The sequence below is a fragment of the Branchiostoma floridae genome, chromosome 13, assembly GCF_000003815.2.
Source record: "Branchiostoma floridae strain S238N-H82 chromosome 13, Bfl_VNyyK, whole genome shotgun sequence".
In the NCBI taxonomy this organism is placed as follows: Eukaryota; Metazoa; Chordata; class Leptocardii; order Amphioxiformes; family Branchiostomatidae; genus Branchiostoma; species Branchiostoma floridae.
The window spans coordinates 7,595,942-7,609,914 of NC_049991.1; the positions used below are offsets into that span (position 1 = coordinate 7,595,942).

The following is a 13,973-nucleotide window of genomic DNA, read 5'->3' on the forward strand; positions in this document are numbered from 1 at the left end:
CATCGTCCTGGGACCTTGTGGAGCTCATATGCATTTTACATAATATAGTTTTAATAACACCGTCATTTAGATAACCAAAGGCAAGCCTTACTCCCCAAAATGTGGAAAAGCGATAGATAATTACTAAAAGCGATAGATACATCCAGGAATTTTAGATCAGGGCCGAATTTGTTGTTCATCATCAGCGTGCAACCATTATCACAACAAACGTATAAAACGCATCTTTGTCTAGAATATTTGAAAGATTATTTGCTTCTAAATTCCAATTATGAAATATCATTTCTAACAGTACTTTTATTTATTCATTTATCAAGGTTAACCAATACAGTGAAAGGTATGGCGGAACAGGTGTTTCTTGTTAGCGTGACACTTTTCAAGGCCGCATATGCATACCGATAAAATTTGGAGCCTGTCAATACTCCAACTGCATCAAACCTCATTTGCTGACTAGTTGATCAAGTTACGTATTAATAGCGTTACGTATAGTTATTACACCAAACAAATAGATAGTACCTTTCTTTGTTATTAAAGTTAGTATACCATTTTTTTATCTTATTAAACCAATAAAGACTCAACCTGTTAGTAAAGAATTGCCTCAACGGCATGTGACCTAGCGTTACACCTTGTCACAAGGCAAGGGGCGTGGTTATTAGCTTGGCCGTTACACGTGTTTTCAGCTGTTACACAACCGAAAATCTGGTTGCGTAAGGATTACCTCATTGGTGTAACAACATGTGACCTAATGCTTATTACACAACACAGAAAAGGGCGTGAATAGATAGACATTTTCACGTGTTTTTTCAGTGTAACACAACCTGTACAAGACAGACTGAAACATGGCGCTCTCCCCCCTACTCCCGTTCGCTGTAGCTCTACTGTCGGTAACCTACGTGGAAGGGCAGGTACCGGGCTTCGGGAAATGTCCAACTGTGAACGTGCAACAAAACTTCGACCTAAGCCAGGTGAGAAATTACTCAAATTTTTGTCACCTTTCTCTTTACCTGTATTGTGCGAGCAAGGAGTTTTTTAAACCTCCTTGGTGCAAGCGACGGTTTCTTCAACCATCGTTGGCCCCAGAAGGCTATGTAAACACCTCTTCATACTTGGAATTCCGTTTATAACGACACCACTTGTTGAAAATAATAGTGTCTTCTACAAGATGCAAGAATCATACAATTACAAAACTAGTTTTTCAACAACAATTTACTTCTTGACTTCAACATGTTCATCATTATGATGTATTGTAAGTGTTCCGATTGCAAAGTACGGGCTAGTACACTTCTTGGTGAAGAAAAAAATGTGTTACACAATATCTTATGCCGTTACGCCGCAACCTAGTTCGGTATGTAGGGGGCAAAGGTTATTTGAATAAATGGCGGGTACCCAGATCACCTGTTGTAAAGACCTAGTGGATAGCCAAACGTTTTGATTAACGTCAAAATCTGCTTACGCGCGCAAACAGAGGAGCGAATTGGATCTATAGAATAGGACGGATTCCAGGCTACAACCAGTCAAACACTGACTTTGGTTTGGGAGTGGTCGGCAGCAAAAGGTGGTATCTCACTGCACTTGGGGCACCGGTGCCACAATGCGGGGTTCGTTCACTGCGACTGTTGTGTTATTGTCCTTCCATTTTATTATAATCCAGATATTGCGTAACCCCTAAAAGTATGACTTAGAAGACAACGACATACACAAAGCGCAACAAAATTCGTTCTGTATCTCTGAAATTCGTTGAGCTAGTAATCCTTGGAACCCCGCAGTGCCGCACCGGTGCCCCTAAGTGCAGTGAGATACCACCTAAAGTTGTGGGCATTCGAAGGTTCTGAATGTGTGATAGGGGCCTATCTGTTCTGTTTCTGTTTGTTATATTACGCTTATAATTATGCGTATTGCTTATTTTTCGATTGTAAATGTCCTCTTTGCATTTCCTCAGTACCTTGGCTTATGGCATGAGGTTGAGAAGTTCCCATTCGTCATCGAAGGTGCGGGTACGTGCATCACAGCGAACTACACACTGAAGCCAGACGGGCACGTCAGGGTGGAGAATGCAGAAAAAGTGTAAGTATATCCTACCCGCTAGGCCATGTTGATTTGATTACATAGGAACCCCAAACAAATGCAAACGTGCGAATAAAAAGTTAGGCTAAAGAAGTTGCCTCAAGTATAGAATTTAAGTGCTCGGTGAATAAATCGTCTGCAGATTTTTTGCACGTTAATTTTAGTATCAATGATTGAATCTGACAACAGATTCCTTAACTTTAAAACACAAACGGTATTTGGACAAATATTCGACTGACTACATTCTTTGTCAAGAAGTGAGAGGATCCACTACTGTCTTGATGCAAATTATGTTCACGTGATTCGAGCAGTGAATCAGACATGCCAGAGGCAGCCTATGACGTCCCCCGTCTATAGTAGTTGTACGTTATTTTCATCGCCATGCATCTCTATGACCTGTCTCTTCCTTTTTTTCAGGAACGGGCAAATGAATGTTGCCGTGGGCGATGCCTACATTCCTGACCCCAAAGAGGCGGCTAAACTGGCCGTGCGATTTAATGGCGGTGAGAATACACTTCGAATTTGTCTGTCGATATTTTGCGACACAAAGCGAAGTCTTGCTCTCTGCTAAAGTATCTTTGTATAACATATGCTTTGAAACAACTTACTGGAGGGTAAACTACATTGTTATATAAGAATCCCGCTATCGTTCATCTGAAAAGAGATCCTGCTCTTCAACAAGATTTCTCCAGTGTAACTGACGAAAGATATTGGATGCTATAATGCTATTCTTGTCTGACCGTTTTCAAAATCACATCCAGTAACTGCTTTTTATTTGGCGTATCTTATCACTTGGAGGTCTAACCTTCATCTTTTTCAAATTTCACTTCGCAGCCCCGTATGGAGCATACTGGGTTCTGAAGACTGACTACAAGACGTACACCCTCATCTGGTCCTGTGGAGATTTCCTGGGCTTGGGCAATGTCCAATTCGCGTGGATTCTCGCGAGAGAGCACGAGCTTGACCCGGCAGTGATCGCTGACCTCCACAAGCTCGCCACCGGATACGGAATTGACATCAGCCACTTCAGCAAAACAGACCAAACTGGATGTGATAAATAAATAAATACTTTATTCTACTTAATATGTTTTCTTAACTCATGGGGTTATTACTTTGCTGTAACAATCATATGGACGATATAATGTGTTATGGATTTTGACAAATAAAATAGCACATTCAAACAGCCAACCAACTCAAGTGTCATATTTTTTTGGGTTTTGCTCAATGAGGTTCAAGGATAAGTTTGACTAATAACTGTATAAGATTAGTCGAAGTGATGATTTTAAACATTGCGCAGATTTTAAAGTAAGCTGCATCATCATAATCATCAAGCATCATGACAATTCACATTTACAGCCAATGATGTAACATGTCTAACTATTCTACAGTGCAGTAGAATGATGCAACAAACTAAAATGTGTTTAAAAATTCATAAGCCACCGATTCCACGGTGCAGTGAAAACTCCAGAAAGACCACTCAGGAGACTGATAAATCTGGCCTATGTGGACAGGTGGTCACTATAGATTCTTAATGAAAAAATATGTATATAGGGACCACCAAAAAGTGGTTACATTGAACAGATGATCGCGGAGTAGAGTTTGACATCGATTTGACAGAGTGTACATCGTGTCTTTTTACCTGGAACGTACCTTTAGTTATTACTTTGATTGGCTGTGATAATTAATACAACAAGGTGAATTTTGTCATACTTAAACGTTCTGCATGATATTCACACTTTAAAGTCAAATTCAGTTTAGAACGCTCCAACACATACAACGTACTGCATCATCATCATCATCATCATCATCATCATCGGTCGACGTGATCAAACATGTTCGCACATTCAGTGAGATGCCTTTAATTAATCAACCTCAGTAAGACCAACGCAAAATACTGTAAATGCATTTAAGTTCGCGGGGATTTAATTTCGCAGTATTACGGGAAAAAGGACTTTCCGCGGTGGTTTAAATTCGCGGTAGCACCATGCACTGTAGTCATTTCTGCCATGGAAAAAATGTTCGCGGTGATTTTAAATTCACGGAGAAGTGGCCTCCGCTAAAACCGCGAACACAAAACCACGGCGAACAATTCTGCATTTACAGTATGTTATGTCACGATTGACAGAAGAACATGTGACTCCTTGTGACCTCGCGCTCGTCAAACAAACAGCAAGATAACATATGATTAAACCTTGATTAGACTGGACAGTTTCACGTGTCTTTATCCCTTATGCCACCTGTTGCACTGAGATTCCAACATGGCGCTCTCCCCCCTACTCCCGTTAGCTGTGGCTCTCCTGTCGGTAACCTACGTGGAAGGACAGGTGATAGGTCCGGGGAAATGTCCTGAAGTAAAGGTGCAAGAAAACTTTGACATCAAACAGGTAAGGAGGCGAACTTCCTCTATCTTTTTATGGTCCATTTTTATTGTGACAATGGTCCATTTCCAATCAGTCCACAGTTTCGTATCTATTGATATGTGTTCGGCAATGATGCAGTATCAAAGTTTTAAATTATTATATGGCTTACATAAAAAAAAACAGTGGTTTTATATATTAAATCTGCTTTATTCTGTTAAAATTACAAACGCACTGTTATCGCAGTGTTTGCAAAGATTATGAACTCCGAATATGAATAACAGCGGCTGTGATTGCGACATTTCAAAGTAAGATCTGGCCTTCGAAAAGGGTAATTACTTAATGACCTCGAATATTATTACCTCGGCTATTTTACATAATAATGGCCAAAGGTCCTTCAGATCTATTTGTATATGTATCAGATTGAACTGATTCATGGAAAAGCAGGGTAACCAATATGTTGGGTGTGACTTAACAACATTACAATTTTTCTCCTGTACGTAACCATCGTAGTACTATATATACAGAGTTTAAGATATTGTCACTTTATGGCTTCAGTACCTTGGTATATGGCACGAGATACAGAAGTTTGTGTCGATTTTCGAGGAGGGAAAATGTCTCCGGGCCAACTACACACTGAAACCAGACGGGCACGTCATAGTCGACAACCAGGAAAATGTGTGAGTAGTCATCATCAGTGCACATGTTTCTGTCACGTCATTGATACTGTGCACTTTTACGTGACGTCAGAGTCTCCGCGCAAGAACTAGAAAACACCAGGGATTGTCAGACCCACATTTGTATTTGTATAGTGTCATGATAGGGGAAAAAGTACATAGTATTCAAATTTACCTATAGGTTTAACCATCCAATATGGCGGATAACGATTACGTCATAGTCACGTGGGTGTAAACAAACTATACGAAGAACAGTGACCATTTCGTGTACAGCATATTTGAAAAATTTCATCCCTCTATTTTTTTCTGTATAGGAATGGCGAAATAAAGAGAGCGATCGGTGATGGCTACATCCCCAACCCCACTGAGGCGGCAAAACTCGCCGTTCGTTTTTATAGCTGTAAGTATTTTGTTCGTTTCCTTGTTTCGTTTGTTTATTTGTTTTGTTCTGCTTTGTTTGTTTGTTTGCTTGTTTGTTTTTTGTAAGTCTTAAATGAAACATTGTACCTAAGATGCATTATTTTACAAAATCATATGGGTCAAGTCCGTTATGATGTACCGTTGGGTTTTATCTTTTCTTTTGTCAAAATTAACGTAATATTTGTTGTTTTTTCTCCACCTTCACAGTTGCACCTTACTCGCCATACTGGGTTCTGAAGACAGACTACAAGACTTACACACTGATCTGGTCCTGTATCGATCTTCTGAACCTGAGCAACGCCCAGTTCGCGTGGATTCTCGCGAGAGAACACGAGCTCGACCAGGCTACGGTGGACGAGCTGCACAAGGTGGCGACCGGATACGGAATAGACGTCAGCCACTTCTTGATCACCGATCAAACCGGATGTGGCTCCTGAAAAGACCTTTTCTTAAAAGAGAATGCATCTTCGAGACAGTTAATCTAAATAAGACTTGACAATGTAACCAAAATATGCCAATATCACCAGACATTACACAATGTCTTTCTATGTTTACGATGCGTCATTGTCGAAAAAGGAACATGTACACTGCATTGACGGTGTGTGAATTTTCAATTCATTTGACATTTCAAATAAATGTATAAAGTTAAACGATTGTGTCTGAACAGCCTGATGACTATGTGATTTTCTTCCATACTTTTATATATCGATAAATTCGAAAAAATCATCAGTGAGGTCGGGACTTTTACCTTCTGGCAGGCTTTACCTACCTTATAACGTATTTGATTTAATTCAATTTTAAAAAGGGACACAAGTTTCATAATCAGTTATGTATTTATCAAATTTTAGACAGTGAATATCATACTGTACCATCCAGCCTACTTGTCTGAATAGCAAAATCAAACATAGTAATTGTGCAGAAATAACGCGGCAAAGGCAACACTATTGACAGGTAAATAACAAACTGAAATTAGATGCAGTAATACATATTTGAACATACGAATCGCATTTTCCGAGATGCTTTTACTGTTCCCCATCTTCATAGCAAGAATTCTAATTTTGAACACACATATGTTAAGTAATATGTTCTTAAGTATAGTTCATACCGTTGCGACATCTTTCGTTACGCAAGGGGTAAAGGTTTGGACTCCTTTGATTTAATTACAAAATGTTTGCCACCAAAAGCTTAGTAGTTAACAAAATCACGTAGTGTAACGATTGGCTTATCGATGAATGACCTACCTCTAGCCCAGAGGCGAGCAAACATACCAAGATAACGTGGTTAGAACCTATCATATTCACGTGTCTCCTTCAGCTGTAACACAACCTGTACAAGTCAGACTCCAACATGGCGCTCTCCCTCCTACTCCCGTTAGCTGTAGCTCTACTGTCGGTAACCTACGTGGAAGGACAGGTACCGGGCTTCGGGAAATGTCCCACCGTGAACGTGCAACAAAACTTCGACATTCACCCGGTAAGAGTTGCTGTATATTTTCTTTTTCACATGTTTTCCATGCGTTCTTTTTCACATGTTGAGACAAGGACAGCAGCTATTTTTAAGTAAAGAAGTACGATTTCTTAGACCGATGCTTTCCGCTTTGTATTAATACATTGTTTGTAACATATACTTAATTAAAAACTTACTAATAAATGGTTTATCGGTATGGATGGAAAAATTCAATCGTATAAAACGTCTTGGCAGATTTTTAATTTGTATATCAGCTATTGGGGGCGAAATCTCAGCAGATTAAAATACATGGCGAAAAATGTTAAAAAGGAAAAAAGAAAGAAAACTTATGTTAATATTCAGGGAGTGTTCTTATTGTTTTCAGTCATTGACTTATCAATCTTAAGGGAATTCAAACGATATAGATTTCTGACAGAAAAAATTGTTGTGTATCGCAATGCTGCATGTGCGCGTGACTGTGATCGTATGGAGTGAATTTTGAATTGCGTGAATTGGCCCAGGAAATATACGTTTTCGGCTTCCTTCAACAAAACTTATTTCTTTAACAAATAATATTGCACGTGAAATTTAAAAAAAGGGAAATGGGCTCATTTAAAAAAAATGTAATTCCTACTACTACGACATTTTTTCTTTCTTAATGACCTATTTAGACAGTCCGACGGGGCAAAGTACATGAGATATCCGTATCATGTAAACTGCTTGTGGGAGGGGCGTCGACTCATATCTTGTGTTGCGAGTACATGGTACATGTCACATCACGTTGTGCTTCGCGTGATTCACTAATTCTTGAATGTCCTTATAGTTGATATCAGTAGCAGCCCTATTAGATCCCGGTTCAATCTTTGGCTAGGTTATCTCTGTTGGGGCTGCACCCGTCTTTCGGAAGGGACGTTAAGTGTACGTGTAGGTTCTATATTAGAGGCATAGCATGTTAAATGGGAAGGTCAATAAAAGCGACCGCTCCCTATAAACGGATATATTCTGCTACTGTAAGAGCAAGGAACGTTGCTGTATGTGCCACTAGCTACAAGAGTGGGAAAAAACGAAAAATACGAGGGGCATTCAATAAGTAATGCCCCTGACCCACTTCCAGTTGTCTGATCTAGATGAAATTTTGCATGTGTAATGAGTCATATCTCTATGGGTTATGTTGCTCTGAACAGCAAAAAACAGCTCTGAACTAATTGTGGTTACTGATTTACTGGTGTTTGAACTGAGTCAGGTGTGAAATGGACCAGGTGTGAAATGGAGCAAGTTGAGTGTCGCGCAGTGATCCGGTTTTTGTATTTGAAAGGACGCACACCAAAGGGGACTTTTGATGAAATGAAAAAAACTTATGGTGATGATGCCCCATCATATGACCTTGTAAAACGCTGGCATCCTGAATTCAAACAAGGTCGGAAGTCTGTGGAAACAGCTCCCAGACCTGGTCGTCCCTCTTCTGCCATTGATGAGGCATCTGTCGGAGGACCAACCTGGGATGTCCTACAAGAACGGTGTCCAGAGCTACATCAAATGATGGGAGAAATGCAAAACTCTGGGTGGTTCCTATGAAGAGAAAGACTAATAACTGTGCCAAGTTTCATTAATCTCCTGCTATGGGAAATGGGTCAGGGACATTACTTATTGAATGCCCCTCGTATATATAAAGACCAAACAATACCTTCCTGAAAAAGGAGGTAACAATACATCCCTGAAAACGTAGATAGAAAATCACGTTGTATGTCCTCGTGATTGATTATCTTCTCAGTTTACCCTGCAAATTTGTTTCGTTTGCTACTTCTTTACTCAGCCTGATCTTGTTTGCTCTTTCTGATTTATTTAAAATCATATGTTACATATTTCTGTAATGTTAGCTTTTTTAAGAGCGTACCATAATCAATTAACATTTCAATGAAATTGTGTATCTCACTACTCCCTGTTCAAACTTTTCTCATTTTACAATGTGTTAGGTGAATAAATGACATGTTGTATTAATTCTGACTGTTATTTCAGTACATGGGTTCGTGGTACGAAATAGAGAAGTTCCCAGCAGCCTTCGAGTCGGGTAAATGTGTTCGGGCCAACTACACACTACAGTCTAACGGACATGTGATAGTCGATAATGAGGGCACATTGGCGTAAGTAGTCATTCTTGGCACAATTTCTGATATTTTGATAAGCATTTTTTCGCGGTAATAGTCGTTGTATCTTTTGTATATACCACATCATCACCTCTCTTTATTTGTCATTCAATTACTTGAGGCCGCAGCAAGTTACGGATAACGTCCTCTGTAGACTGCAAAAATAATGTGATAGAGGAAGATTTTTTTTCGTCATGTTGACCTTCCAAATGAAGAAAAAATTATGTTTTTTATTCTGAAATCAGGCGAAAATTAATGAGCGCCTGATACCATCCATAAAATTTACTTGCTGTGGTCTTAGACAGATTCGATTACTAGTATGTTAAGTGTACATTTCTAAGCCTCGAAGAGAATTGTTCTTGAACCAACACTGGATTTTAGTATTTTAGTGTAATTTTTCTCTGTGTAAGACTCTAAGACATAACCCCATCTTTCTTGATTTTTCAGAAACGGAAATATAGACAAAAGGATTGGTGATCTGTACAACCCTGACCCAAAGTTTCCTTCTAAGCTGGCCGTACGCTTTGCTAGCGGTAAGTACATGTATTACTTTTGATATTGCAATTTTGCTCTTCACCGCTAGATGGCAATGCGTGACTGAGAACCTAGTACTAAACGTGACCGAGTCTAACACAGACTGCCCGCCACCCACTAGTCTCTACTAATGACGAATAGGGGTGGGAACAGGAAATTTCGATACAGGTACGGTTCAGGTCCGGACCTAAACCTGGACCTAACTGTCTGTGAAAACTTGTGAGTGGGCGATACTCAAAACAATGGTCCATTTTGCTACAAAGGAATCTGTTCGATCAAAGACGTTATAGAACCTTCTTGGTTTGATGGAGTATCCGACAGTTACTGGCGTTTTAAAATCCCATTTTCATGTAAAGCACTATGCTTCTGTTAACTTAGCAGAAACTATCAACTCCTCTCTACTTCGCTGCTTGTTATTTTTGGTACTGGTAAGACAAACATTGAAAGCCCCAGGTGACCGCCTGCCGGTATGATCTGTTCACTTGTAATCTGTCCAAAATCCGGTCCACTCATTTTCTTAGGTCTGTTTTTCTGGACCGTTCCACCGGTATCCACCCCTAGTGACGAATACTTCTTTAACTCCCACAGCTGCCCCGTATGGAGCCTACTGGGTTCTGAAGACAGACTACAAGACCTACACCCTCATCTGGTCCTGTTCTGAAGTACTGGGATTGGGTAACGTCCAGTTCATGTGGATTCTCGCGAGAGAGCACGAGATCGACCCAGCCCTGAAGGCCGACCTTCACAAGCTCGCCACCGGATACGGAATTGACGTCAGTCACATGACAACTACCGACCAATCGGGTTGCGCCAACTGAACATTCTTGCCATACTAAAATAACTAAACGTTGGCAGCAAAATAGGTCCAAAAATATTCTTTTCATGTCATTTTCAACACTGCTGCTTCCATACTAGTGGCTTTGGATGATATTTTGAATATTATCTATTATAACAACAACCAATGCAACAAGGTGTTATTATTTTGTGTATGAATGAATAATAAAACAACACAAAGTGAATCTACTATACTTGTTCTTTTTATTACAACATGTCAAAATCTGAATGCATTGAACAACTGAAATACAGTACAAATGGTTATACTTTCGACGGCCAGCAGGTAGCCAATTCGGCCATACAATTTTTCCTTCTGAAGATTACTTTTTTGTTTTAACAAAAATCAATTTACCTAGAAGGAAAAATTCCTCGTTAATTTGATGAAATAAACATGTACCAACACTCTCCCCAACAAAGCAAAAGAGTAACAAAGCTAAAAAGAAAGGTTACTTTAACCGAAACAATGTACATCTGATTAAGTGTTTTTCAACTTCAAAGTATACGCAAAAGCCTATTCGTTAACACTTAAAAAATAGATATTGTAAAACATTAAAACAAGCAATATAGTTGGACTTATCAGATCTAAGTTTACATATGACGTTATAGAAAGACAAAAAAATCGAAATAGATGTACATAACTGTATCATTGTAAAATAAATTTAATTATATAGTGTACTTTTTTATTCTAGTATATGCAAAATCATTTGGAAGTAAATGCACTTTACACTAACACACCTTGATCATTTAGTGAAGAGTCTAACAACAATTTCTGACCTTCCATTTTTCTTGTTGACTGTCCAACAGTTCGCCTTTTTTCAACACGTTCCAATGCCAAACCTGGTCCTGTCCTTGGTGCTGATTGGTACCCACTACACACATCACGTCTTCTCAATTCTGGGCAAGAAACTGTCCGAGACACACTCTTCAAGACTTCTTCATTTTTAAGACTGTCTTTCCAACGTCCGTTCGTGGTGTTAACGTTCGATGAGCTGGGCATTTCAAGTGCTTTATGACTTTCAACCGTATTTCGCGAGGTTGTTTGGGGGGTATTTGTGCTTGTTGGTTGCTTGGTTACGCATGCGAGACCGAAGGATTTGGATACGGAAGGTCGCTGAAATGACTCTCTGTGAGCCCATGTATGCGGACGGTTTGCCCGACCGTTAGATTTTGAAAAACGCGGATTGATACGAGACATGAATCCTGTTTTAGACCCCTGCGTTGTCTTCTCGTTGTCGCGTTTTCTTGGTGTGTTCATTGTTGCGAAAGGAGTAGCATTTGTACTTACTTTTCGAGGGTAAAAGCAGTGAAGTCCGAACGATTTTTCCTCTCGTTTCGCTGCTTTGAATTTGCTATTCAGTGTGCTAACCGGCGTATACACGCCGAATGGAGACTTATTCCCAATGTTTGTGCTTGCTTGTGACGGTGAAACGTTCTGGCGGGCGTTAGTTGACTCTCTTGCCGGAGGAGTTTGTATATTTTGCCGCTGACGAATCGGAATGATGAGCCAAGATGGTCGAGAAGGATTGGAGGGTAACGTGGAAGACGACGACCACGGGCGAATCTTCTGTTGTTGTTTTGGTACAGAAACGACTGGAACAGCAAGACACGGTATTCCCATAACTCGTACTGAATCCGTTTGCTGTGATGTATTTTGTGGCCCGCCCATTCGTCGTAACGTCGTCCAAGATACTCGACAACTCGGCAGTGGATTATCAGATGTTGTTCCCATATTCCCATACCTTACGTATGGGGGAGGATTTACTCCTCTTTGCTCTCCGACTGATTTGGAATGTCCGCATGGTGGCGCGCCGGCATGCGTCAATTTCTTCTTGCAGTTCTTACTTTTATCGCTAGGCAGCGCTGCTGCACTGTTGAACCGCGAATCCGACGAAGACGGGAACAAGGACGTGTACGTGGGACGTATCCACCGTTTCATTCCAGTCAGATCGGACATCTTCTGTCGCTTCTCAACACCATCATTTTCTCCATTCCCTAATGGCTTTTTAACGTAGCTTGTACGATCTGTCTCGAGTGGCATCATGTGTTTTTCACGCTCCGATTGTTGAGCCGACCGAATGTTTGCCGAACACTTTACATTTTTCCGGTCCTGTTCAGGCGACCGCAAACACAATGTCAAATCCATGGCGCTGCTGAAAAGCGACCTGCATTCAGTCAGTCTGTGAGGCTGTTGCCTTGGCAACGATAGATGAGACCGCGCCACATTCTGAGCGGACAGATTGTCGTCTGACTGGAAGCGACGATCTTTTTGGATGTTTTTCAGTTTTCGACTTGCTGGAGATTTTGGCATAGGCGTCGAGGATGCTGCAGGTGACTCTAATTCGAGTTTATCAAGCCATTCTTGATAGAGATCCACAACTCTTGACCTGCCTTGTTGATCACTTATGTGGTCTTTTTGCCCATACGAGTGTATGCCATTCTGTACCCCTCTCTCTGAAGACGAAAAGGTTGCAACTCTCGGTTCAGACTCAAGTTCGCCTCTTTTTCTGAAAGTTGCATTTTCGAGTCCATCACCTTTAACCGCACTTACATGGGTAAACTTTTGAGAAGGGGGCCCTGTTTCTTCGTCGTAATCTTCCTGTTTTTGAGAAGAATTAGCGTCTTGAGTTCTAACGCGTGAGATATAAGTCATTGTGCCGTTTGCGTCTGTTTGTGGCTCGCAGTTGTTGCTCTCTTCTAACAAAGGTTCCACTTCCAAGAGGCTGTCTATACTATAGTCTTTAGAAGTAGAAGTTGAAGTATCTTTCACGGTCTCTTTTGGTAGATACATAGGTACGTAGACGAATGGTCTCCTGGCCACAGAAACCACCCTTTCTCCATTAGTCTCTGTTTGAAGGTTTCGTCTTTCAAGGTTCTCCTCTTCCCTGGTCGGGTCCAATTCAGGATAGCTGTGGTGGTCTTGTTCTTGGTCGACTTGTTCTTCAGCCTTAAAGGTAGGAACACTCTGGTCCTCACTTTTTGAATAGTACGACGTGTCCAAGACTGGGCTCTTAACGAGAGACGAGGGTAAATCGTGGACGGAGGTTTGGATCTTGAGACCTTGTACGGTTGGCATGACGTCATGAGCTTGACGTCTGCAGCCAGGCGCGTCTTCTTGCTCTTCTAAACAGCAGCTCCACTCCCTCTGGATGGCCCAGGTGTCTCGGGAGTAGTCGTACTGGCCCCAGTGTTGCCGAAGACCCGAATGACACTCGCTTCGTATCTCGTGCATTCGGAGGATCTCGTGGCATCGCGAACACTGGAACTCTACATACAGGAAACAGATGACAATGCCGTCACTAATGCTAGGGCTTAAGTGCAAAATGGAAACATAACAAAACGTCGCAAAATACGCCGAAATTAGGCGCAAAGAACATACACCTTAAGGCAGGAAAAAAGTATGACTTACATGGATTATCTTTGACATGAATTCTGATAAAGAAAACACACGGTGTTATACACGTTAATTAGGCTTAAGAATGAAGAGGATGCAGAATGACATT

General features: G+C 40.8%; 2 protein-coding genes across 4 annotated transcripts; both read left to right on the plus strand.

Annotated features, from left to right (window-relative positions):
* The first annotated feature begins 649 nt into the window (after positions 1-649).
* LOC118428834 (apolipoprotein D-like) lies at positions 650-10,663 on the plus strand. Of its 3 annotated transcripts, none has more exons than XM_035839060.1 (4): positions 650-962; positions 1,937-2,061; positions 2,479-2,564; positions 10,231-10,663. In XM_035839060.1, the coding sequence occupies exons 1-4, from the start codon at positions 837-839 to the stop codon at positions 10,455-10,457; spliced, it is 564 nt and encodes a 187-aa protein (XP_035694953.1). In that variant the 5' UTR covers positions 650-836; the 3' UTR covers positions 10,458-10,663. The 3 variants fall into 3 exon arrangements, with proteins under 3 accessions (XP_035694953.1, XP_035694952.1, XP_035694951.1); XM_035839059.1 differs by lacking the exon at positions 10,231-10,663 and adding an exon at positions 2,896-3,249 and having other exon boundaries at positions 656-962; XM_035839058.1 differs by lacking the exons at positions 650-962; positions 1,937-2,061; positions 2,479-2,564 and adding exons at positions 6,798-6,988; positions 8,978-9,102; positions 9,553-9,638 and having other exon boundaries at positions 10,228-10,663.
* LOC118428835 (apolipoprotein D-like) lies at positions 4,260-6,165 on the plus strand. The gene is made up of 4 exons (XM_035839062.1): positions 4,260-4,445; positions 4,977-5,098; positions 5,410-5,495; positions 5,723-6,165. The coding sequence occupies exons 1-4, from the start codon at positions 4,320-4,322 to the stop codon at positions 5,950-5,952; spliced, it is 564 nt and encodes a 187-aa protein (XP_035694955.1). The 5' UTR covers positions 4,260-4,319; the 3' UTR covers positions 5,953-6,165.
* Positions 10,664-13,973: the final 3,310 nt, after the last annotated feature.